Raw genomic sequence first — 26,995 nt, 5'->3', positions numbered from 1 at the left:
TAACAGCAATCAAACAGCAAAAAGTTGTGTCATCAAAATGGGGAAACAAACATATAACACTTGTTCAATTTAGGCATTTTCATTTAGAAAACTTTCACTGAAAAATGGTCTTACCTTCCTATGAATAATGAAGCTCACAGTATGTGTGAGAATCCAGGCCAGACTGTTGACTAAACAATAGTGAACTGACAAAATTAGCATTAAGATGTACAAAGAGAAGAAGAATACACCGTGGACACCCCCATTACAACTTAAATTGGCTATTTAGTGCAACTTTGTTCTTTCAATCTTTATAAAATAAAATACAATGAAATAAATTCAACTTTTTAGACCCGCTAAATCCAATTCAGGCTCGTGGGAGAACTGGAGCCTGTCCAAGCTAACATTGGGCGAATGGCAGGGTACACCATGGACAAGTCACCAGTCCATTGTAGGGCCAACACGGAGATCAACATAGGCTCACTCTCACTCAAATTTAGAGTCACAGATTTAGAGTATATTATTATTATTACTATTAGTAGTAGTAGTAGTAGTAGTAGTAGTATTATATATATTTAGGTATTAGAACATGCATGTGTAAGATAGTGGGAAGATGTTGCAATAAGGCCCCAGTCGAGATTCTTCTTGCTGTGAGGGGCCAGTGCTAACATTCACACCAATGTGCAGCACAAAATATGAATTGATATCAAATTAGATTAATAACTTGTATACACTGCTTGGCCAAAAAAGGTTGCCACCACCAAACAGGGAAAAGCTTAAATGTGATTGGGATTAATATGTTTCAACTGGTAACAAGTTATTTTACCCTAAGGAAGGATTCACAGGCTCAATGCTCTGCTGACAATCACTCAGTGGGTCTACATGATGAGATTAACTCGATTATAGCTATAGTTGGGTTATGCTCCTTATCTGAACAAGGGTAATTATCCTTGGATATGTGGCGGTGAATGAATCGAATCACTGGTACAATGCATGTCATACCCCAGTACGATAGGTGGCGCTGTACACATTTCAACTATCGCTAATAGAGCCAACAACAACAAACTCAGGGACTCAAGAAAGATGGCGAACGAAGAGCAAGATGAAGCTACGTCCCTCTACATTTCGTTTGTGATGAGCATGGTTATGGTACAAACGTGATGCACAACGGCGCATTCTCCGTCGCGTTGTTTATTTCTGTCCGACGGCGACGACAACGACAGTAATATCGTCTCCTTCGACTTCCGGGTGACAATCCCGGGACAAAATCTCGAGCATGCGCAGAACGCTCGATCCGATCCACTGTCGTCTACATGAACGTTCAGTGTACATTTGCATCGAGTTATCTCGGGGTCTTAATTGGATCACGAGTAACCCGATCTGATCCGTTTTTTTTTTATTAGATTAAGGTGTCTACATGAACTGAATAACTCAATCTTATTGTAATTTAGTATTTAGTAATTTTGGCACTCATGTAACCCCACTGAGTCAAGAGATCAGACTTGTGATTGGTTGGTGCCTCTGCTACCACTTGAAAAAGTTGAACTCTTCTCAACTTCACACTGCAAGCTTTGCCAGATGGGTTCAATTATTGGTCTGCATGAAGCAAACAAAACAACTGAGGACATTTCTGAAACTACTAAAATTAGGTTCAGAACTGTCTCAACACATTGTTAAAACCTGGATGGATAGTGCCAAACCATCATCTTCAAGGAGGAAGTGTGGTAAGAAGAAAATCTTTAATGGTTATGATTGTAGATCACTTTTGGTGGAAGAAAAATCCCAAAGAATCAATGGTAGATCTCACAACAATGTTTAACAGTGAAGGTAAGAGAATTTCTGCTTCTACGACGTAGAAAGTCTCAATGTATAGAGGCTAAATATCAGTGTAGGTTTAAGAAAACCACCTATTCGTGAGCCCTTTTGAAAAAGTTAGGCTTCAGATTGCTAGGGAGCATAAATATTGTACTCTAGAGCTATGAAAAAAACTTCACATGGTCTGATTAGTCCAGATTTTTCCCGTTCCAGAGTAATGGCTGCATCGTAGATGTGTGGCACCCATCAAGCTCAGTGTTCATGTCTGTACTAGCCTATGGTGGCAGTGTGAGGGTCTGCGATTGTTTCACATGGTTAGGTCTGGATTGGCGGCCAGTGTCCAGACCTTAACCTAACTGAGAATCTTTAAGATGTACTGGGGAAGAAAGATAATGCCACCCTGGGTGGAGATTAATGATCTGGCATTGCTTAAAAAAACAATGACATGGCAAATGTGTGCCATAATAAAAGTTACCAGTGGTCCTACATGTTTGTTTGTTTGTTTAGTTTTTTTGGCAAGACAGTGAAAAACTGAAGTAGATTAATAAACTGTCGGCTGTGGTCATACATTATTAACTGACTACACAACAAAAACAATAATCCACTTTATCACTGTGACTTTACCCTGAGTACCATGCATTCAGTCAGGCAAAACTGAGCGAGGAGAAGGGAGGTGAAATCAGAGAAAGAATAAATAAGGAATAATTACAGGCTGATTTTTCATCCATCTGTCCAGAGATTCTGTGAGGACCATAATGCCTACCACAGTGTTACTGACGATTGCAGTGAGATTTGGTCATGGTTAAATTAACTGTACCGCTGTGCCGTGGGATAAGAATGACAGAGGGAGCACTGAATCTGCAACAGTAATTAACAGTTCAAATTTGCTCATTAGAATACGTGACTTCATCAACTATTGAACGATTTTATATGAGACTTTTTGTGTGTTTATCTCTCCAAAAATCTACCTCAACCTGAGTGGAATGTCTAATAATGACAGTTTCTGCTGTTTTGACCAAAGACCCTGAACTTGCTGAATTACTCAACCATCACCCTAATAACTACGAAAGCACCTGAAGACATTCATAGTTGCGGGCCAGTGTTCTTTGTGCAACGTCCGTGTTTCAATAATCTCCTCCTGCTCCGGAGATTTCCCACTCAAAAACATAAATATTTATGCATAGTTTCCATTTAGTTTCCTAAATGTGTCATAGAAGCAGTTGCAAGGGAGCACAAAAACGAGCTTTGTTTGTGAGGACGATTAAAATTCAAATACTTAAGTAAGTCGGAGAGGTTCTAAGTAGAGGGAGCCCTGGAATACTTGACTTGGGTCAGGTCTGTATAATTAAATAATTATAAGTACTTCAAAAACAACTGTTAAAAAAAACTCAGACTGCTTTGTTCCACTGATACAGAGTGACGCAGGTCTGTCCCAGACAGCCTCTGTAGACTTTTTTTTTTATTATCATTTTTCAAACCATACAGAGGAAAAAACACTGTGTGATGTAACGGAAATAGATTTTGTTGTTGTGAGCTGGAAATGATCTCATTCACAAGCAAAATATGAGCACAATCATCTATTAAATAACATCTATAAAATAAATATGAAGTAGTAATGGTTCAAATCTTTGAGAAAATCATTCCTGGATGTATGATTATTGTCTGGCTATGAAGGAAAGATGAACGAGTTGGCTCACACAGAATTAAAAAAAACAAAAAACACTGCTATGCCAGAAATCTAAGATTTTTCTCAATCTGGTGGTTTGCAGAGTTTTTGAAGCTTATGGAAAAGCAGATAAATAGTCGGATGTGTAGATGTGTGACTCTAGATGTGTGTCGTATTTCACCAGTTAACCCGTCTTCAAACTCTACAATATGAAAAAGGAAATGTAGCACATATCCACAAAAAAAAAACTAATTGGCTGCATCCGTCTATGCTGTTCCGCTGCATACCTGCGGCAGAATGCACGTCTCTGTGGCAACGACAGCAGACAGAGAGGGTAGCAACAGTGTGTCATACCGGCCGATGTATCTCAATACGGATGCCAGGACATCTCACATTATCCTCATCAACAACCACACCAAGGACAAACTAAAGGGGGAACGCGTGAACGAGCGAGTAGAGTAACTCCACCCTCCACCACCCCAAAAAAACATATAGGGGTGATGTTTTCAAAATCGGAAGTGTGTTTTACCTGTGTCTGCTGTTCCGGGAGGAAGAAGATGAGGAGGAGCAGGTGAGAGGAGATAACGAGAGATGCTGCGCTAGTAAAACGAGGAGATAACGGAAATCGAGCCGAGGCGGTGATCCGGAGCTCCTTCGTTAAGTCACGACGCGCGTTGCGAATGCGTCCGTCTACTTAACGCTTCCAGTTACTTTTGGCGCACAGCAGCTCTGTGGTCAGGTTAACGAGGACCCCAGCATCACCTGAATCGAGTTCGATCATTTACAGTAGCGTGCGAGCTATAGGATTTTTTAAAAATAAGTCTGTTATTTAAAAAAAGATCAAATAGCCGCATGATCAGTAATTTATAACATTTAACCATAAACATTGGCAAAAGGGAACTGATTGCACCAGACTATGCACAAGGACATAAACATAAGCATACGATTAACTACATTACATAAGTTTCAACATATCGTCTTGTAATTTAAAAAAAAAAGTGGAAAAGTTACCTACCGTTCAATATCAAGCTAAAACATTGTATTTCCCTTCTTAATTTTGCCTGAAGTTCAGCTTTATAGTCACATACTTTCAAGTGACAGCTGTAACAACGTGCTTCTTGATTTAATACCATTAAATCATACCCCATATGGAGGCTCTTATTTTTTAACATTGGCTTCCATTGGACGTAGCAGTATTCCAGAAAAGAGAATATTAAAGCCAAGGAAAAATCATCAGTCAAACTTTAAAATGAACACTTACCTACGTTTCAAAGAGATGGCCTACATATGTTCCTTCTAGGATTTGTGGAATGAACGAAATCCCAACATGATGTATAACATCTCTTCAAAGTTTCCACTGTTTCGTTAAATTATGGAAGATGGCTTCCAGAAGCCGCCAACAGGGCCAGATTTGATAAACCACGGGCCACTGATCTGTGATTGGCTGTTACCTTGTTAGGTGAGAGGTGAACCGCTTTCCTGTGATTGGCTGTCACATTCCTGGCAGATATCATAAAGTCAAACAAAGAAAACAATGCACCTTATACTAGAATATACAGTATACATTTGCCACTGTGAGTTATATATATTTTTCCCTTTTAAACGTTTTAAAAGCACTTTTGATTAGAAAAAATTCTCACAGAAACATTTCAATTTGGTCCAATCAAAGACCCACAAAAAAAAAACAGCATAAGTAGCTGTATGTATTCTACAATGTGCTGTTATTGGTATAATTAAAAGGACATATGGAGGACTTTGCTCTTGGAATACGAAATGAAACTCTTGCTCAAAATCTCCATCTTTGAATTTTCTGACCATTATTAACCATAAGCTTTAAAAACATCAGTATGTTGTTTATGAAAGCTACATTTGTTTTAGTTCATATTGTACTCTGGTAAAAGTCTGTTGGGTTTTCTTCTAAACGTGCTTTTAATGAGCTGGGCATTAACAAAAATGATTGCATTAGGTTCTTATGGGTTAAGACAACTTAAAAAAAATAAATAAGTACTGGCAATCTGTAAGTAACTTGACCCGATATACTGTGAGATAAACTGAGGGATTAATTAATGTAACTGCATTCTTGCTAAAAGCAACAATGCTTGTAGTTTGTTTGGTGACATGTGTATTCCCCTCATTTGGCCTGATAGCGCACACAACACCTGCATGCAAAGGAACCACTACTTTGATTTGCTTACATCCTGAGGTTATATCCGCAGCTGTCTTTCTGAAATGAGCAACATGCAGGGCGCTGAAACCTGATTTACTGGCAAAGATTTAGATTTTCCATTACACAGCACACATGTTGCCAGGAATGACTGGTTGGAGACAGCCCACATTGGCACATATGTTTTAGAAAACACCTGTTTTTATTCTGCACCATAGCTCCACCTTTGTCCTTTGCTGTCATTGCAGAACAATATAAAGAGTTTTGTCGTCCATCAGGGGCATGTTCACGTCACTTGGGGCTGCATACTGTATTTCAGTAATGCATATCAGCAGATGGGTCACCAACCTGCTCTATTTCTTTTGGCCGAGGCGTGCGGAGGCACAAAGGGAGCAGCTGGAACAGATGGGAGTGACGTGGATTAGAGGAGGATGAGACAGAGCTGTCAACTTAATATTTAACTACTGAAGCTGCATGCCGCCCCACCCAGGAGGGAGGAAAATAAAGTCACCACACCACAAAAACAACACTCGTAAAATGCAGAAGGCACAAGATGGTAGCAGTGTACTGACAGAGGTGAAAAGAAGTGTCAACTACTGTATTATACAACTTCAAACTTTGTTGCAGCAGACATGAGTTCTTCTGAGAAGTTGCCTTAAACTCCACAAATGGAAAAAAAAACTGATGCATGCAAAGCTAGAGAAGGATATAAGAAGAAGAGGGTGCCATCAGTTGGCTTTCTGAGAGACCAAGAATACCTCTTAACAAAACTGTTCACAGGATTGTTTACTAAGAAAATCAACATCTGGTTGACTACAGGAAAGTTTAGCAGATGTTGTGCACCGTTCTACTGAAAACAAGTTGAAGTACAACTTCCTGTACGAATGAGCAATGTGTGTTTGGAGAATAAAAAGGTGCAGAATGTAATAAAAAAAGAACATCTCTCCAACTGTCAAGTGCAGTGGGTGGATACATCATTCTCAGGGCATTTCACAGTTAAGGGAAAAATAGATCCAGTTAAATACTGAACATGAAGGCAACATCACACAAATCGATAAAAGGGAAGATAAATAAAGGGCATCATTCAAAAGGGTACTGATCCTAAATAACACTAAAAATCCACACTACTCTGCTTGGGAGTTGAAAGCTGAAGGTTTTTGGACAGACCTCATTCAGTCAGCTGACCTCAATAGCATCAAAAATCTGTAAATAGGCATAAATAATGCACTGCATACCACATGGCCGATAAAATAAAGGGGGAAGGGGGGGTATGAGAGTAAAGGATGAAAATGCCACGGGCACAATATCAAAAACTGGTTACAAGAAGTGTTTAAAGGGTGTGATACTTGCCAAAAGATGTACTGTACTGTTTATGGCCCACAAACTTTGGCAGGTTGGGGATCAAACTACCAACCTTACCGTTGGATAACAATCCCCCCCCCTCCACCACCATGTAAATCATCATACTGAAAGTATTTTCTAAGAGAATCTTATCTTATATCAGAACTTTGGTATAAAATCATGCCACAATACAGTAAGACAACATCACCCAAAGCTGCACAGATTTGAACCTTTAACTTTACAACTTTTTAACCGTTACATTTTTGTAACAGTTTTGACGTGCATTTTTACCAGTTAAAGTACTGACACAAATCACACAGACAACCTGGTACATACTTGACACTGTGTTAATAGTCGATTGTGAAAAAAAGCAGTTTAGTTTAGTTGCTGTCCTGCAGTTAACAAGTGATTAAGAGAATTAGATTAATGCTGAATTTACAAGCTTAATTTGGATGCAGATTAGTAGTAGATTTATTGTAAAGTGTTGCACAGATGATTAGGAGAGGAGGTTCTGCAGCAGTACCCTCAGCGAAGTTACCTCAATTGTACACAAGCTGTTCTCCCTCCTGTACTGCTCATTAATCACAACACCCGAATAGTACAAGTACACAGGACTTTTCAATATATTGGCAAAAAATTCCAGTGAGAAACTGGTCTTGCAGATTTCACATCATAACCAGGAATGGTAGAACCGGTTAACCATCCCTTCAAGAGCCAAGTCACCCTAGTAATATGTTTGAGCTTCAACAGTCACAGCAGACCTTAGGGTCAGCCACTTTATTAGAGAATTATGAGGATTATGAACACTTGATCTTTTTACTGTAGTACATTTATAAGATCAAAACCATGTTTAAGTAAAAGGTGACATTAAATCACGTAAATAGTGTCTCTCTCTCCATTTAACTAGAGAACAGATATAAAAACTGGGACTGAGGCATCCTTACACTGATAAGCAGAGCCAGCAGACTGACCCAGTGAAAGACGAATACATCTGTCCATGGACAGTTGGGTCACTTCAGATACTAGTCCACTTAACTAAAAGCCAAATATAGAAGACGCTTCATGTCAGTTAGCTGACAATAAATTGGGCAATCAAATGTTACATGGGAAAACTGAACAAACACATGATCACGGTACACCTCTCTGCACCCCCACTGACCTTACAGAAGCAGTGCGGGAGTCTTTGGGTGGTGCATGGGCTTCAGTCTCATAATCATCCTGGCTAAACCTGGAAAGGTGTGGATAAGCACCATGTCCATTGAGACCAGCATGGAAGACTCACACAGCTGTTTCTACTGGAGCTGCTCGATCGTTGTTGAGGGCGTCCTTAACATTTAGTTTGAAATGACAAAAGAATGATAAAGAATGCATGCATGTTTCCAATGTCGAGTGGTCAAATCTTCTAAAAAGCCTTGCTCTCATTCAATCTCAGGCAGGCCGCTTCTTCCTGTGTGGTTATGCTAAACACATATTTCAGATTGACATTTTCTAGCAGAGAGTTCGAAGAAAGAATTGATACAATTTCAATAAGTAGCGAATGGCTGAGCCAAGTTATCTTAGCTGAGCACAAATGGACCAAATCTAGCTCGAAATCTCTTCTAAATATCGCTCCAAAGCTAATCAGCCATCAATCCATTTTCTATTTCCACTCAATCCGATCCAGGGCTGGAGCAAATCCCAGTTGCAATCGGACGAAAGGCGAGATGCACCCTCAACTAGTCACCAATCCATCACAGTGCCAAATTAGATTAACAATCATGCATGCTCACACTCATCCCTAGAATCAATTTAGAACCACCAGTTAACCTACCATACATGTTTTTGAACAGCAGGAGGAAGCCAGAGTACCTGGAGAGAACCCACAGATGCATCGGGAGAGGCCCACCTGAGACTGGAAGGAAGGACCTTCATGCTGTGAGGAGATGGTGCTAAACGCCACCAGGCAGCCCCCAAAGATAACCAATTCAAATGTAATGTGATTTGTTTGAAAACAAATGTTGAAGCAAATGTGTTACTCTCCTGACATCATATTATATTTTACATTCACAAGAGAGAACAAGATTTCTTCATCAGCTAAATACAAGAGAAAATAAGCTTTATATGTGTATTTGTTTTGTCAAAAGGTCTCATCTCTTTTAGACTGAACCAAGCTACCTGGTTTTGTGCATTTCCAGCATATGAACAGAGGTTAACTAATAGGCCGCTACAGCTTCCTTATTAATGAATATATGAGAGTAGAATTAGTTTTCACATTGAAATCAAGTCAAGAAAGACAAGTGTTTTCCCAGAATGTCTAACTTAATATCCCTTTGTTCTGCTCTGGGCATTTAGAATCCAATTTGCTGAATTTGTTCTCTGACCTTGCTGCTAAACAAAACCACAGTTGGTCAAAAACAACCTTAATAATAAAGCAAAGCACATTTTCTGCTGAATCCCACATACATTGTGTCCCCCACTCAGCCAGGTCTGAGTGAACTGAAAGAAAGAATGTTTGACTGAAAAAAGGATAAAACACAGATTCTTATTCACTTTTGATTTATTCCGCTTGTCACTTAAAACAGCATATTATCTATTTGTTGTTCTTTTTTGACAGAACCCTTTTGTGTCCCTTAGGTACAGCAGCCCAAAAATCCATTTCACCTTTTAAATGCCTTTCCCATTGTCTAAAAGTCCCCAGAGCAATGAACACAATAGGTTTATCTGTTAAATTCTCAATGGCGTAGAAGCACAATGGCCCAAACTCTCTGCAATTATGTGCCAAAACATAATTACTTTGGACTGAGCACACTGAAAATAAGCCATGGAGGGAAGTAATCTGCATCATTATCATAATAAAGAGAATCATCCATTGGTAACAGTGACAGTTAATTGACTTAGACGGTTTCCTGGAACCTTATTCTCAAGAAGTTACTGAAAAAAAAAAATAGTCTAATGTGGAATATATGAACCATTGAAATTTCTTTCCAAGCAGTTTCATGTTCATTTGTTCTTACTTCAGACAATTTCTCCAGTTTTCACTGGCAGCAACTTCACGTTGCTATTCAAACGTCTCTCTATTCGCTGGTTATGTAGGACCAATCATTCGGTTCTTCGAGTGGATTGGTTTTCTTTTTCTTTTTTTTTTTTTAAGTGAAACGTATAAACTGTTGCCCCAACAGATACAGTCACTTTCAAAAGTCACAGTTCCTTCTAAGACTATGTGCATGTCAAAGATGTCCAATGGTTAGAGAGAAAACAAGGAGGGGGAGACGATTAACAGACCAAATTAATTATAGCAGATCTTAGTTCAATTTAATCATAGAAAATCTCTTAACATCTTGGAACACGGACATTTTGTATCTTAAGTGATCTTGAGAGAGACACTATGTGAACTTGACAGACAAACCAGCTTTGCATCGGGATTTCCATTTGCCACTTCATGTTTAATAAATTTGCTGTGCATCAGTGAGGCTTTTGGCTGGTAGAAAACTTTGCTGAGGGGCCCCACCTAAAATAAATGTTCCTAAAGACGGCGTCTGTGGATTTATGCTTCGGCGGTGGTTGGAAGGACTCTCACAAACAGCGTTTTGGTGTTGAGAGATTTTACTGACGAATCGGATGGCAGCTCTGGAAAACACACATACACAAAGATTTACAGTCTGTTCGTTTACTGTGACCAACATTCAATCTGAGCGATCGCTTCTAAAATCACAGATCAGGAAAAACATTTATAGAAATAAAAAATGGCGCCAGGGGACGTTAGTTTACACTTAACTGCATGTATATACAGAGTCAGAAAGATAAGGTAAGTATGGCAAAAAAATCCAGAAGGGTGAGAACACCTGTCACCAATCAGAAGTGTTGAGTGAACCCACCAGAACGTCAAAACTCCTGAACTCAAGAGAAATATGCTGTGTAGTATGAGCAGGGCAACGTTGACTAAACACTCAGAGAAATTCATACATTTAAAAAGTATCCAATGTTGCAGGATGGAACTGTAATGTGTACTGGTCAACAAATGAAAAAGGGATACAGCATCTGGAGCTAAACATTGCAGAGGTGAAAATGCTTAGAAATGTGTTCACAATCTGCTTCTACAGACTCAAACACATGCAGCAGTGAAACAGCCCTTTTTCTTAACCTGCGCCCTGGTTAAGTAGAGGTGGAAGTATCTGGTCTATTCATTCTGCACTTTAGTTACATACATTTATTCAACTAACTCAAAGCAAAACTTTTTTTGTGATGTAGTTCTTTACATAGTGATAGAGCAGCTTTAACCTCAACCTTCACCACTCAATTGGTGATATTGAGGAAGGTGTTAAAAAAAAAAATTTATATATTCTGATTTTTCCCTCACTGCATACCTTCCTCTATATAGTAACTGCGTTCAGTAATGATCTCCGACGTCTCATCATCTTACCTTGAGTAAGGTCCTTGTCCAGGTAGAGTTTGAGCCGTCTGCTGCGGAGGCCGAAAACCTTGGCAGCTTCCGACAGCAGGCCTGAGTGATGGAGCGCATTCTGGCCGACTGGATTCATCAGCAGGAGGGTGCCCATCTCTCCAGCCTGGCATTCTAAAGGAGACACAAATGAATGAAACAAACATCGCTCCTTTTGAAAATTAAAATACATTTGTCCCGAGAGAGTTCGTAACAGCCCCAAACATGGCCATGGGAAGAAGGATGGGAAAGAGGAGGAAAAGGCTGGGACTAGCTGATCAGTTTGTAAATGAAGTGGAAAGGGGGACAAGGATAAAAGGGGATGAGCCTGAATGACTAAAAGGATAGAACTGTATAATAACCAATAACCTTCAGTTAGACGAAAACGTGAATATTCAGTCATTCATTTAGAGGTGGATATAACTAGGTACTTTTACTTACCTTTGTATAAACTACTATAATTAACAGTTTGGTGTTTTTTGGAAATACATTTGCACCCTAAATCAGATTTAGATGAGACTATTAGTGCTACTCTGAAGTACATACAGTGAAAATGAAGCCACAGCCAGCAGCTTCATAGATTGTAAAAACACCATTTTGTATTCGGGTTTTTATGTGGATTCTATAAAGCACATAAAAAAGGTAATTCCTGTCTTTTTTTAAACAGGCCAACTGTCTAACCTTGCTCTTGGCAGCAGCTTTGCAATAACTGCACCAAAATGAAAGTATAGATCTTGTCAGCTAGCACTCCCACAGACGTCGAATAAGTCCATCAATCTTTAAAGGCTCCAAAGGGTATATTTGATTTGCAGCTAAGTGACATAAACCAGAGAAACAAAAATGGCAAACTATTCTTTCAAAGTTAGCCTCAATCTCAAATATGGACGCACGGCTTTCAATAAAATATCATTATACCTTTCCGGTGATTTCTCAGGACTAAGAATGTATATTACAGTGTCTGAGCTGATTAATCAAAAACTAACGTTCAGATCTTTTGCAGCCAAAGAGAAAAGTTGTGATGGTGTTCCTGATTATAATGACACATTTAACAAATAGTCACACTGATTTGTTGATTATAATGACAGAACACATACCAAGCCTTACTCCTCAACAATGTGAAGGACGTGTCAGACTGTATATGCATACGTGTTTCTCACCAGCTGGCTGTGCGTTGCACAGGAGCAGGTTCACATACGGACACAGCAGGGCGTCGCTGCTGGGGGCGGGGCCAGGAGAGGCCGGGCCCGAAGTCACGGACAAAGTTTTACCACTCAGGGCCTCAAGGTCCGTTTTGCTTGTCAACTCTGTATTAAAGACACAGAAGAACGTTTGTACGATGCACATTTTTTCTAAATTATTTTCACAAAAGGAGTCAGTTAGTTACTGATACAAAGTTTTGCACCGATATTCAGCACAATGTACGAATGACAGCACGAGCTGATATACATATCAGTGACTTTACTGGCCACACAACTCATCTTATTCTCAAATAAGCATTAGTGAGAGCAGATATATGAACATGAGTGGTATATAAGAAACGCTGCATAAGGAAAAATAATAAATAGTTTAAATAATTGAAAGTATCATTTACTATTTCAATGCAAATGTTGACTTTATTATCTACAATTTGTCTAGTTCTGGGCTATGAATATGGCTGTAATAGCTTTAGCAATGCAACAATAAGCATGTTTTAACAACATATGGTAGCAGGAGGGTGGCATCAGGAGGAACAGTAGACTGGTGTCGCAAAACAGAGGAGAAAGAGAGGCTTTTACATCCATCTGTGGAACCAAAACACTTCTTACCAGTCCCACCGCTGAAGAATTTGAGCTGGGCATTATTTGTTCCAAAGATTCTGCTGCACACTTTCCTCAGTTTGTCCACGTCCAGTCTGTTATCCCCTTTGGGATTCTCCAACAGCACCACCCCCTCTGAATGGAAGAAAAACAACAGCCAAACAGAACAATCAACAAAGCCCAAGAGTTGATGAAGTGAATTACAGGTACGACAATGCGACTGAATCTATGAGCAGGGCCACAAATTGAAAATTGAAATGTCGGAAGTGTGTGTTTGCAATCATCAGTCAGCTTTTGCTTTGTTCTGTTGAAAGTTGTACACGGATAGTTTTTGTGGAAAAATGTAACAGCTCTTCACGTATGTTACCTTGCTCTTTGTTGTTGACTTTCACCCTGAGGTTGACATATGCACAGGCTGGTCCATTTAGTGGAGCTCTCGGGGCTGAAGATCCCTTTATTATAGTTAACTCCAAGTCTGAACCCTTCAGCTGCAAAAACAAGAACAGAGCATCAATGAGTCAAAGGGAAGGATCTTTTTAAACTAATTCTGACATGACAACAATGCATGTATTCACAAAGAAGTAATATGGTAATCAATAAGTAAGATGAGAAAACTTTCCTCACCATAAGCTCCTATTAGGGTATGAATCAAAGAATGTGAATGTGACACTTGTGACATCTTACATCAACATGATACCAGCATTTTTCATGTTTCCATTACACTGAGCCAGAATCATATTATAGCAAACAGAAATCCTGATTCCCCTCCATTCATACCTGAGTTTTTTCCTCTATGATGACATTAGTCGTCTTTGGGACAGGGAAGGGCAGAAGTGGAGCCTTGATGGTAGCCAGAATAAAGTCAGTATGAGCCTGGATCACAGAGGCCAAGTATTCCCCCTCTGGCTGGCAGCGGTAGTACACAGTTATCTCATCTGATGGCACCAAATGACCCTGCGACAGTAAAGTGAGAGATATGGCAAAGTGTTTACATATAAACACATAGCAGGTGTATCATTTTTCAGAAATTAAGTGAAGATGTCTGAAGGGGAAATACAGTTACGATGATATCATAGGGCTGCGAGACATCAGGGAGGAAGAGCCGACACAAGCCCAGTGTTTTGCTTCTGCCCTACAGTACGTCCTAGACGTTTACTCTTCAACTCATCTGGACCCGGGGTCATATCAAAGCACCACTTGAACTTTGGAAAGCTAAACCCTACGTGTAAACAACCTTCCTGTTGGCAATGCCATGCTTCAAAATAGAATTTCCAGCAGAGATTAATCCAGCAGCACATCGTTCAAAACTGTGAGAAGGAAATGTTTTCACTGTAAATGTTTCCACTCTTATTAATAATAACTGGCATGAGCAACACAAATACTTAAAAGGAGGGGAGACGAGGTTAAAAAAAAGGAAGGACAAAGAAGAAAACAGAGCGCTGCGAATCAAAAGCAGAAAACAGACATGAGTACATGAAAAAAATTAAGACAGAAGGGAAGAAGGGGACGTTCATACGGGATGAAAGTGCATCTATTTTGGCATAGTTTGTAGCATAGTTACACTCACCTTGACACATTTAAACACATTGATCTCATTCTAATCTGCAGTGAGCACCTTTTGCACACAGTGGTGCAGAAGTGCACATACATGCCCGCAAGCACGTTTCAACTGCAATACATGGCTCAAGGGCAGAAGAACAACGTTGGCTAGATACAAAGGAGCTGTCAATCAATGGAGGGAGGTTTATAGGCTTCCCGTGTCAAGGTACTGAAGCTGATGGGGCTTGTACAATCCGTGTGTATGTGTGTGTGTGTGTGTGTGTGTGTGTGTGTGTGTTTGTGTGTTTGTGTGTCAGATGAAGCTATAAAGATCTCCAGCTGGCGAGCAGTGTATTAAAGAAAGGGAGATGCTGACCCCTGTCTCCCAACCCAACATGCCACACAAACAGTGATAACTCATGCACACCCACAAACTACTACTCAACATGAATCGCTGAAAATTAATTCCCAACCACATGGTGGAAAATTCCTAACTTATCTCAGTTTGAAATAACTCGAGGAATTTAGCCTGGCTGGGAGCCAGTGCACAATGCTGCTATAGGGGGACGGAAAAAACTGTTTGTTTCTTGTGAAAACAAGGGGCTGTTGGCTAATCCGTCTTTACTCCCCAGACCACTTCAAAGCTCCAACATTAGAATCTGAAAGAGGCCAGACTGTAATTAAGCTTCCATTAAGCCTGCCTTATGATGGAGAAACCTCTAACTGTGACGCTGCAATGGAAAGATTTCAAAACTGCCCTGACAATGGCACGGGACATAAGACGGAAGGGTGGGAACACGAATGATTAAAGGGAGGGAACTGTAACAAAAATACAGTATATACATATGAAAGTTTCTGTGCTGCGTCTTCACAGTATGACTGCAGCCCCAACCTGTTGATAAATTTAATAATGTCTGGGGGGGGGGGGGGGGGGGGGCTTCCACCTCGCATTTGAAGCCAGTGTGTGTGGAGGTTGCTCTGGTAAAATTAAGATTTGTGTTTCAAGACGACCAGCCACGTAAACATAAACATTCAAACGTTGAAGTCGAGAGAAAAACTGATCATATGAGCTCAGTCTCATGTTGGTCACAGCCTGAAGCAGCTCCCCGTTACGCACGCTGGCTCTTTAAACTATGTCACATCCCAGTTATTACACACTGGATTGTAAAATGTAGTCGTAGTGTGTTATGTGTCCCTCTCGTCTCCAGAGCTGCCGGGGCTCCTGAGATAAGTGCCCCACCTTCTTGCGTAGTTTCTGAATACGGTTGATGACCTCCCTGGCAACACCCTCATCCACCATGGACTGGTCTGGGGTGACGTCCAACAGCATGAGGACCTATATGACAACAGATGAAGAGAGGTGAAAGAAGCATTTATCTAATCACAAAAATGAGATGAACTTGCTCTGACAAAGTTTCAGTTTGTTCAGTTTTTTGGGTTTGTTTTGGCATTAAGTTTTTTCCAAGTGTCCACAATTTAATGAAATTACCAATTATTGACAAGTTACAGTTAATTTAAGAAATAGTAGGTAAGATTGATAATTTTTGCCCCCAAATCTTGGGGGTTCAAAAGGAGTTTTACAAAGGCTACTTTAAAATTGTGGGATTCCTGGAAGAGCAGCACTATTTCTTTTAGGACATACAGCACATATTGGTCTTTCAAAGCTCTCGCCAGTCTGGCCATTTAGTTTCTGAACTTTTGTCAAATACAGGCACCTGGCAGTAAAGAAAACGCACAATCTGGTGTATAAAGGAAGAAATTATATGTTCAATTATATGACATGAATGAATTAAATTTCCCATTTGTTCGTGGCAACAATAACTGCATACTCACAAATATATTTCAACAGTGATCTTTTATATGAAGACAAAGTAATGTTTTAAAATACTGAAGGGAAATTATTTTAATTAAGAGGAGGCGTCACCTGTGAGTAGGGTATAATAATTGGGTTTTTTTTCATTACAAGTGTTCTAAGACACAATATCTTTGCAAAGGAGGTATCTCTGAGATCTGTCAGACAAACACTTCTTTCCATTAATCAGACAGCAACCAAGAAATTAATGGTCACGTTTGAATAAGCTCTGTGCTTTTTCGAAACATTTTGTGAGAGAAATCTACGTCGGACCTTGTCACATATACATAAAACAGCATGGATTCTACACCGACGGACAGCAGCAAAGAGTTCATTTGGCCTCTGATCGTTCGTTTGAGAGACTCAGACAGATTGTGTCCTCAAATCAATACAGAAATCAATCACAACGCTCTTCCTTCTAGGGATGTGAATTTCAAGAGAAACTACTATTCAATAATTTTTCAGATTTTCAACAGATTAAAAGAGTTTGAGCTGCAGCTGATTGCACACAATATTTTACACAACTCCCATCCACACAATGCCGCATGACCGTTAGCTTGATATGACTTTCATGGCAATTAAACCTTCATGAGCATAATACAGACGAGCTTAAAACTTCAGCTGCTCCCATTCACCACAGCTATTTTTTTTTTTCATTCAACCACTGTGTGCTTGGCACGCTTATATAACCTGTCATGTTGATACGCCGCCTTGCTGTAAGGAAACTGTGACTCTAAGATGACTTTAGTGATAAACCTCACTTGATTTACTGAGCAGTCTCGTGTGAATAGAAAATAACGCAAACATTGTGGCTCTTTGCATCCCTTTCACAGGCTTGTCTGAAGTTAGCTGTGAGAAATGAGAATGGGAAAGCGACCAGTGTCCTAATGACTGAATGCAGTCATTTCAAAAGGTTGATGCAGCCCTTTATAGTTATGGATCTAATGGCAAGAAATAGCCGACTTATTGGATAAATAAGCTTCACAAATAAACTCGATGAATAAAGTTTTTAGGGAGTTATTTATTATAAAAGATCCACTGCTGAAAAACAAGAAAGGAGTGAAAAGTTTCAAGTGAGAGTTTTAAAAAAAACTGGTAGAACTGCACAGCTGACCTTTTAAGTAAGGAGAGAGGTGAGATTAAGCTTTACCAACTACAGTTTGCTGTGGAGGAGAAGAATTCTCTCTTATAATCCTCAATGCACAACGGCTCAACTGTGCTTTTGACAGAATAGTAGCAGAAGTGCAGTGCTTAAGATATTATTTACCCCCTAATATAATGAGTTTACCGCCCACTCAATACAATGCATTTATTTGAAAAGGTTCAAATCAAGAGAGGAACTTTTAAGCAACGCACCACTTATACTGTCGGTCAAACTATATAATATGAAAACAGAATCAATGATAAGAAGCTGCAATGATGACAATATTGTAGTCTGCATGTGTCACTAAGTGAGTGTGTTGTACAAAGTGAAGCTACTAGTCCTGACCTCCTTAACACGGAAGGAAGGATAAAAAGAAATGACAGTGTGTCAGAGAATGTTCATAAAAGCAAAGAAGAAACAGAATAAGAGAAAGAAAATAGAGATGCAGACAGATGGGAGCATGAGAATTACTGCGAGTGCGTATGAGTGAGAATTAAAGAGCCAGCTCAGTACACTGGTATTAAGGTGCAGCCGTGTGGTGTGTATACGGTTGGAGGAGCACTGATTAGAGAGGGCCTGTGGGAAAGGAATACGTGCTGGTTTCCACTTAGCCGTGAAATGATTTCATATATCACACACAGTCAAAGACACATAAATGCATTTACAGTATATGGCAGCCTGGTACAGCAGCAGAACAGCATTTTCCATCGCTGTTCTGTTCTTTTAGATCAGTTACATCACACTTTATACCTTAACATACCCAACAAGAGCAGGTAATCTGTCAGATAAGAGGGGAGGAGAGGGGTAGCAGGAGTACAAGTGTACCTGTGCCACTTCATCACTGTGCTAACAAGTGATACAAATTTAAAAAGAGTGGATGAACATTTTCACATTCATACATATTCAACCCTTTATGGCATTTCATAAATTGACGAAATAAAAAATAAAAAAATAAAAATGATGTAAAAGAGAAAAATCAATCCATAATCATCGGTGCACAGGTTTAGAAAACAACTGAGAAAAGGTGTTTTGAGGATAAGCAAGGCCACGAAGGGGAGGAATTTCAAGAGCACTTCAAGTTGGATGAATCTGATAAATGTGGAGGCAGCCACACAATGAAAGAGCTGACAGCAACACTAACAACTGAATAAACACAGAATCTATGTTTGACCAAAGATAATCAACAATTGCATTGTTCTCGTCTTTTAGATGAGAGCTTATCAATTTCCCTGCTAAAGCACGGTGCACACTGTGCAATTCTTGGCTGTCCCGGATGAAAGATGACCAACGTGAAAAAATGGAGGTGATATCTTAAGATTGTGACTAAAAACAGTGAGAGATGTTCAAAGACACACCCCTGCTATGGACTTTCAGGCAGTGTGAAAATGACATGATCATCCTGCAGTGTTTCTGATGCTTTAACCTACGTTTCCTAACCAACCAACAAGGCAAGGCAATTTTATTTGTATAGCACATTTCATACACAAGTGCAACTCAATGTGCTTCACATAGCAGGGAAATAAAGAACAGAATAAAAGGATGAAAGGATAAAAAGATAAAAAACGTGCAAAGACACGTAAAACAAAGCAAGACAATAAAATCTACTCAGCCGGAACCAGAAGTAGTGCAAGATAGAATTAATAAACTATAAGACAAGTAAAAAGGAGGTAATAAACACTCAAGAGTATCTGTAACTCTAACCACTGGCACCCATCATCACATTTCATAGGTCTGACAAAACAGGAAAGTTTTGAGCCTTGATTTAAAAGCGTTTCAGGGAGTTTGTTCCAGAAATAAGCAGCACAATATCTGAATGATGCTTTACCATGTTTTGTCTTAGGACTATAAACCGTTAGCAGACCCTTTCCAGATGACCTAAGGGTTCTTAATGGCTGATAGGGAATAAGAACATTTAGCAGGTATTTTGGGCCCAAACCACTTAGGGATTTGTAGACCAGCAAATTAATTTTAAATTCAACTCTCTCACACAGAGGAAGCCAGTGCAAAGATCTGAGAACTGGTGTGATGTGGTCGTATTTTTTGTTTTTTGTGAGTACCCGTGCAGCTGCGTTTTGAACACGCTGCAATTTTTGGATGGTTTTCTTTGGAGGGCCGGTATAAAGCCCACTGCAGTAGTTTAGTCTACTCGAGATAAAAGCATGAACAAGTTTTTCCAGGTCTGGTTTAGATAGAAGGCCTCTAATCCTTGCTATATTTTTTTTAGGTGGTAAAACGCCGACTTGGTGAGTGAATTAAGTCAGCATCTAATATAACACCCAAGTTTCTGGCATGGTTTGTAGTCTGTAGTGATAGGGTTTTCAGATAAGCACTGACCTTAATTCTCTCATTTTTGTTAGGACCAAACACAATAACTTCTGTTTTGTTCTTGTTTAGCTGCAGGAAATTGTGGGACATCCAGTCATTTATCAGTGAGATACAGTGATAAAGGGACTCAATCGGGCTGTAGTCATCAGTAGAGAGGGGAATGTATTTGAGTATCATCCGCATAGGTGTGGTAGTTGACGTTGTTGTCTCGCAAAGGTTTTCCTAAGGGAAGCATGTAATATGTAATATAATAGAGAAGCAAGGTAATATGGTTTGTGCGGCCTGATTTATAGAACTTCTGATTGCTTCGATTCTGTCCTTGAAAAACTCAGAAAACTCATTGCATTTACTGGCCGATAAATGTTCAGTGGGAGTTGACACTGGGAGACTAATCATCCTATCTACAACTGTAATTAAAACACGGGTATTGTTAGAATTATTTTTTATCATATCAAAGAAGTAAGATTGTCTTGCGTTTTTTAATAATAGGTTGTAATTGCTCAAGGATTCTTTATAGATGTCATGGTGGATGTGGAGGCCCGATTTTCACCATTTGCATTCCACTTTCCTACATTCACTTTTTAAGCTCTTACAGGAACTGCATTTCTCCATGGCGCTGCCGGCTTGGGGGACATCAGCTTTTCCTTGACTGGAGCAATTTTATGAATGATATCCATGATGTTTGAGTTAAAGTCATTTTAAAATTGGTCCACACAGGTTGACATAGAGGGAGGGCTCAGCGAGATAGCCTTAATAAACATTTCAGTAGTCTTCTCATCAAAGTGCCGTGTTTTTTAACTATTGCACCATTATCAGGAGTCTGAGATTCAGGAGTGGAGATATGAAAGAACACAGAGAAATTATCAGAAAGTGCAGCATCAACTACAGATACACTAGAAATATCAACATCCTCTGTGATAACTAAGTCTAGAGTATGACCTCGATTGGTCCCTGCACAGATAGCCCAAAGGTTTCCTGTACAACAGAGAGTTCTTTTGCATATTTGTCCAGTGTGTTATCAATGTGGACATTAAAGTCGCCAGTGATAACTAAACAGTCATATTCAGTGTTGATCAATTTCAGTCTGGTGCTGCTGTGTAAAAACCAAAACAAACCCGATATCTTCATCATAAAGTCGGCACATAAACATGATGTCACAGCAAAGTTAATCAAACGTGGCTGCAGTGAATATGGGAGAAAACTAAATCTAAAAGTGCATGTTGTGGAGCTGCCTTACAGTAGTGAAAACTGCTGTTTTCTATCCAAGCATACCTGTGCATCGGAGTGTGCTTCGTACTGCACAGCGGAGCCAGAGCTCTGATCGAAGGTGTACATCAGCCTCAGGTCTTCCTCATGAAGCTCATGGCCGTCCACAGTGATGGATCCTTAAATTTTAACCAGACTACATCAGTACTGAACAGTTTTTGTCCCAAACCTAAACATGAACATAATCATGCAGCATTATACAGAATAATGACATTCATCATTCAAACAAAAACTGGGTCCATTAAATCATATGAGCTGTTTTAAGTGTGTGTCTGCAAAATCAGAATCATACAGTATTTACTTCACCTTTGGGATCTTTTAGCTATATGTAGTACAACAAATGCATTGTGCATAATTCTGTTAAGGAAACAAGAACATAAATATACATAAATAAAAAAGAAAAAGGGGAATGAATATGATTCAAACTACTTCATCTACACTAAATAGAAATATACCATTAAATTTGAATAAACTACCCTCTGATCAAGTGAATTTAACGTTTCTATGGCAGCGTGCAATCTTTGGGAGGGTTTTGGTTCCAGTCAAACTAATTAAAGCTATCTCTGTCTTGAAACTTGCTTCTAGGTTAAGTTTGTTTTGGATCATCTGGTGTCTAGACTGGTATTTGCTTTTATTGTAAGATTTTCCCAGGCTTCATTTTCTCAGATCCATGCTCAGTCTGAGCTTTAAAACAATGCAGAAAACTGTCCACCTCTAAAACATCTCCATTTTGCCCGTGGCAGCAATTAGCCATGTCTGTGTTCTAACTGAAAACCATGACCATGTTACTCTGCTCTCTTCACTTCTCAACACCTGGAGGCTGAATGAAACCATCACTCTGTTTTTTTCTCTCTAATCTCAGATTTCCACACTTTGATTCACTGTGTCCCTCCCTGCTTTTTTGCCATTTTTCCAACTTCTGCCTTAACCCCTTTTTTCTACTTTTTGAAACATAATAGGATCAAAGGTATAAGTAAGTAATAAAAGCCACCGAGCTCCAATTATATTCTTCCAAAAATATAGTAAAGAGGAAAAAGCTTTATGTGAGTTGTGGACTGTGCTCAGAAAAATAGTTTAAAAGATAAAATGTGTGCCATTAGCTTTCCTGCTTTAACATTTATTTTCAAACACTACATCAGTCAGTTGCCATTCATAGCACTCATTTCGATGTCTCACTATGGGATATGTCCCCCTGCGTATTCCCCAGAAGCATTTATCTCATTATGCCCATCCTGATTGGTGTTTAGCACTCCAGCTAGCAAACATAAAGAGACACTATCCTCCATCACCAGAGAAGATCGAGACACAGTGGATCTGTTTGTGCCGAGGGAGAAAGCACAATATACACTGTTCTTATTCATCTGTGACCTGGGCACGCACCTTGGTGTGGATGCGCTGGCGCACGTTTGGCCCTGCACTCTGCTTTACACATTTCCCCCTCTCGCCCTGATAACTCCCTCTCTGTCCAGAGTGAGGGAACGCGGACACACACAATTCTAGTAGCTCCGCACTGGCCAGCAATGCACTGGCTGGCAAAGATTTATCAGCTTCTTTGCGGACAGCCACAGGAGCTCCTGCAGCGACATGCGGTCACGGTGGGGGGTGGGGGAGGGTTGTTTCACCCTCACCCAGAACATCTGGTCCGTGATTGGTGAAATTTAAGCACAGTGGGGCTGCCTCAGATTGTGATCAATAATATTCAGAGTGCAAGAGCATCCTCCACTATGTCTCTTTATAACAGTAAGAAGGGGTTGTTTAAGGAGTGGTGCCTCAGAGAGGGACACATGCTGGTCCTGTGTTCTGTTGGTGGGATTTTGTCATTCCTACAGAAGTTAACTGACAAACAGAAGACTTTTTCCACAGTTAAGGTTTACCTGGCTGCTATCTCTGCATGCCATGTGGGCTTTGAAGGGAAACTGGCCAACCAGCCTCCAATGGTTTGTCATTTCATGAAGTGGGCACATAGGATTCTTCCAGTGTCCAGACCCCTGACACTCCCATGGAATTTGGCAGTGGTGCTGGATGGTCTCTCCGGGCCTCTTTTTGAGTCGTGAGAGGACACCGACTTAAAATACTCGTCTTTGAAGACACTGCTGCTGCTGGCTTTGGCATCTATGGTGCATGTCAGTGATATTCATGTATTCTCAATGTATCCTTCCTGCACCCAGTTTGCTCCTGGGAATGTCAAGGTTTCACTGAAACCCAACACTGCTTTTGTACCTAAGATGGTGGAATCATACTCACACTGTGTCCTTGTGGCATTCTCTCGCCACCTTCTTGTGTTCCTGAAGAACGATGACTGCATTTGTTGTGCCCAATTTGCGCTCTCTGCACGTATTTAGACAGAGTAAAGGGATTTCGATAGAACGACCAACTCTTTGTTTCATGGGCCAGACTCCATGGGAGCACTCCTGTCACAAAGCAATGGCCTTCACACTGTATTGTGGGAGCAATTGCTCTAGCCTTGATGAGTTAGGGCTTGCAGGCACCTAAATGCTCATTCCACTCATGGCCTGGCTGCCTCCTGGGCCCTGTTTAAAGGAGTCTTCACCTCTCACCTTTACTCGGTTTCATAGACTGGTTGTGTCTGCTTCTAGTGCGGCTCATGTTCTGCTGACATCTGGGCCCTCGCTGGAGCAGAGTGGCACTCCTGAGATAAGCTTGTCTGGCAATTCGGGGATTCTCCATATCCAACAGTGAGACATCAAAACAAGTGCTATGAATGAGAACTTTGGGTTACTTTCATAACCCCGGAGTAGCACAAGTGAGATGTCTCACCAAACAAACCTTCTTGCTGGGGCAAAGCGAGCCAAGGTGCTTATCTTGAATGCTGCTGCTGCAGGCTATGTAATGGTAGGTGTGGTGGGCATCACAATCACCAGCCATTAAGAATTGGTGCAATGAGGAATAGACCGGGGCTCGTATCCCAGAGTGAGACATATCATACTCAGGCTACTCTGAGAACTGGCGTCATGAAGGTAAGACACAACTGATCACTATAGTCATCATTTATTCAGCTTATGGTCCACCACTTTTTTTCCTATAATCTAAAACAAAGATAAGTCCTGCATTATCTATTTTAGTAGCTTAAAATCTGATTATATAAACGTATAAATCTTGCCTTTCGGTTTTGGTATTGTAACTTTGTGATAAAGAGCACATTTTTATCTTGGTTTCCCAACATTTTTTCTGACCAGATCTATCTGGTCTCTTTCATCATTCATGCTCTTTCCCCCCCCCTCCAATTGGCTGGCCTTCAAACATCCAAGTGATTGGAAATCTGAAGTTCCCACAGCCCAGCTGACCTCTGCTGCTCGCTTCCCCAGAGACTCTGCGGTCTCTCCTCATCTTTCTATAATTAGACAGACAAGATACCTTGCACTGCTTTGATCCCGACTCGAGCTCTGATTGCATTCTGGGGATAAACTGGCTCTTTGTGTGTGTGAGAGTGTGACACTTTATAGCAAGGATACACTGTTTACACTAACTGACAGCTCTTAAATTACTCATTATTTGATAAGTAGCATCACTCCCGACTGATTAAAGGGAAATTCTGGCATTTTTAAACCAGACCCCCCCCCCCATCTTCAGTCTGAACTACTAACAGGCTCTAAAATCTTAGAATCACTCCAATATGGACTAATAGCACTGTAACCGGAAACTGCAAAATAGCTACAATGTGATCCTCTGGGACAATTAATGCATCAAAGTAGGAGCGATTGTTTTTGCCACTTAAAGGCTCAGATAGTTAAGAGACAGAGGTCTTAACACGGAAATTAAAAGAGTGTCAAAACCATTCAGGATACTTACTGTCTGATCTCACAACCAACACATTCCTCCAACATATTCTGGTTGTTTTTCAAGTGAGGTTGTGGTTGTATTAGAGAAGTAAAACCTAACCAGATGAAGCGGTTTCTGCAGATAGAGTAAGATGGCAAGATCCATATGCCACAGTTTTACTTAACTATATAGAGGTGAGTTTGAGCGATGTGTGTCGGTGCTGATTTTGAGGGGGTGCAACACCATGTTCAGGACCATGTTTTATGAAGTTAATTGCAGTTCTATACATTAGATTACATTCTTCAGTGGAAACAAAGATCTCCTAAGTCTAGCGTCAACAGGTCCCTCTCTTTGCAGCCAATGTTTTCCTCCCCAGTTGACAGCAGTGCATTTATCTTTCATTTTTTATCTTTTATTTGAATGATCAACTTGTACGTAGGTTCTGGTTTGACTAAATATGTCCCACCATCAACGTGATATGACCTGCTATCATCCTCATAATAGTCCACCAGATAACCTACCATTTTATGAAACTGCAGTAAAAAGTTAGCTTCAGCACGTAAACAAAGTCGCAAGCATGGATAAATATGAAGTGATGAAAATGACGGCAATTAGGCCAGTCTGTAAGTGTTGCTACATGGCCATGCCAAGCGGCTAATTTCTGTGTTCAGCTTTGGTCACTTAGCAATCTGAGCCCGTCAGTGGCAAAAACAAGCACTTATCCTTTGACGTTGCCCCTTAGGTCGCAATGCATTTAAAACGGGGTTTAAAAATACCATAAATTTGCTTTGATTCTTAAGGTCACAGCTGCGGGGAGCAAAAGCACAAGGTGCAAAATGAATACAGAAATATTACAGAGTTAAAGTGCATTCAAAATGCTGAAATCATTTCCTGATGTAAAGAAAAATGTGCCTGTTTTCACGCAGTAATACCTGTCTTCTGGAAGGCCTCTAGCTGTTCGCTGGTGAGCTCCTTGATAGAAGCAGTCACAGCTTTGAAGGCCCCCTTTAATCTCTTGCCCAACACCATGTGGTCTGGCTCAGCTCTCAGGCGGATGCCGTACTTGTCCTTGTCTGTTGAAAGTGTCAACTGTCTCACATTAAGCTCCTGTGGAGATAAAGACATAAAAAATAGACACAAACTATGTCATAAAGAGAATACAGTCACTGTTTTCTAGTTACCCGCAGATACTGTTGAAATTCAGAGTAACAATCGACTGTGTCTGCTGGGGTTGCATTTGGGTACATCAAAGTTTAGGTCTCATGTACTTCCAAACACAAATTCACAAATTCTAGCGACAGAAGGAGAAAGCAAAAAAAACCCTGCAATCTAAAGAGTAAAAGTACATCTTCCTCACCAGCAGCAGCCGTTTCAACAGTTTCAAGTCCTGCTACTACATGAAAATCCAGTACCTGCATACTGTACCAGCAAGAGAAAGACCTGGAAACTCAAACTTGGCTTCGCTGTTTTATCAAAATAAGTAAGAAAAAAAGAGAAGGCTGCTCAAACTGACAATTCAAGATAATACAATATACAACACAAATTAAAGATCTAGTTGCCCTCTGCACTTTTTTGTAAATACCAAATCACAATTGATCAACAAGAGCCATTCACTAGAGGAGAAACTCAGCCATGAAGTCAGCCAGTTGATCTTTAAATCTCCAATAAGCCAAACCTCCTCCCAGGTCAACATTTCAGTCCTCAGCCCGAAAGAAAAGGAATCCGTCATCCAACCATATGTGGCGAGGCAATAGAGATACTAAATATAGCCGCACTGACAGGCTTGCCATCCACTTCTTCTTTCAGTCAATCATGCTGTTGGGGTTGAGACCGAGTCCTGGCATATTTAACTTTCTGTCTGAGAGGCTACTGCAGTGGGCTGAGTTAAAGGTAGTGTGGGGCTGAAAAACG

The 26,995-nt window shown here is 40.3% G+C and overlaps 3 protein-coding genes across 3 annotated transcripts in view; all 3 read right to left on the bottom strand.

Moving 5' to 3' along the window:
• atp2b2 (ATPase plasma membrane Ca2+ transporting 2) overlaps positions 1–4,105 on the bottom strand; it is a 125,949-nt gene extending 121,844 nt beyond the window's left edge. Inside the window, exon 1 of the mRNA XM_072381883.1 lies at positions 3,990–4,105. The gene's annotated coding sequence lies outside the window, so the exon portion shown is untranslated. The remainder of the gene's footprint in view (positions 1–3,989) is intronic.
• A 5,378-nt stretch (positions 4,106–9,483) lies between these two features.
• The window catches only part of iars1 (isoleucyl-tRNA synthetase 1), a 55,755-nt gene continuing 38,243 nt past the window's right edge, over positions 9,484–26,995 (bottom strand). Inside the window, exons 26-34 of the mRNA XM_072381878.1 lie at positions 26,017–26,191; positions 21,311–21,423; positions 15,958–16,053; positions 13,956–14,132; positions 13,546–13,666; positions 13,188–13,313; positions 12,540–12,686; positions 11,365–11,517; positions 9,484–10,571 (exon numbers count right to left, since the gene is read on the bottom strand). Of these exons, the coding sequence (XP_072237979.1) occupies positions 10,489–10,571; positions 11,365–11,517; positions 12,540–12,686; positions 13,188–13,313; positions 13,546–13,666; positions 13,956–14,132; positions 15,958–16,053; positions 21,311–21,423; positions 26,017–26,191 (1,191 nt within the window). The 3' untranslated portion in view covers positions 9,484–10,488. The remainder of the gene's footprint in view (positions 10,572–11,364; positions 11,518–12,539; positions 12,687–13,187; positions 13,314–13,545; positions 13,667–13,955; positions 14,133–15,957; positions 16,054–21,310; positions 21,424–26,016; positions 26,192–26,995) is intronic.
• The window catches only part of dusp7 (dual specificity phosphatase 7), a 107,788-nt gene continuing 97,186 nt past the window's right edge, over positions 16,394–26,995 (bottom strand). The window contains exon 4 of the transcript XR_011915180.1: positions 16,394–16,412. The gene's annotated coding sequence lies outside the window, so the exon portion shown is untranslated. The remainder of the gene's footprint in view (positions 16,413–26,995) is intronic.

Source organism: Leuresthes tenuis, unplaced genomic scaffold (genome assembly GCF_036924035.1).
Source record: "Leuresthes tenuis unplaced genomic scaffold, fLeuTen1.0.hap1 SCAF_3, whole genome shotgun sequence".
Lineage (NCBI taxonomy): Eukaryota > Metazoa > Chordata > Actinopteri > Atheriniformes > Atherinopsidae > Leuresthes > Leuresthes tenuis.
This window is presented reverse-complemented; position numbering and strand designations above follow the sequence as displayed.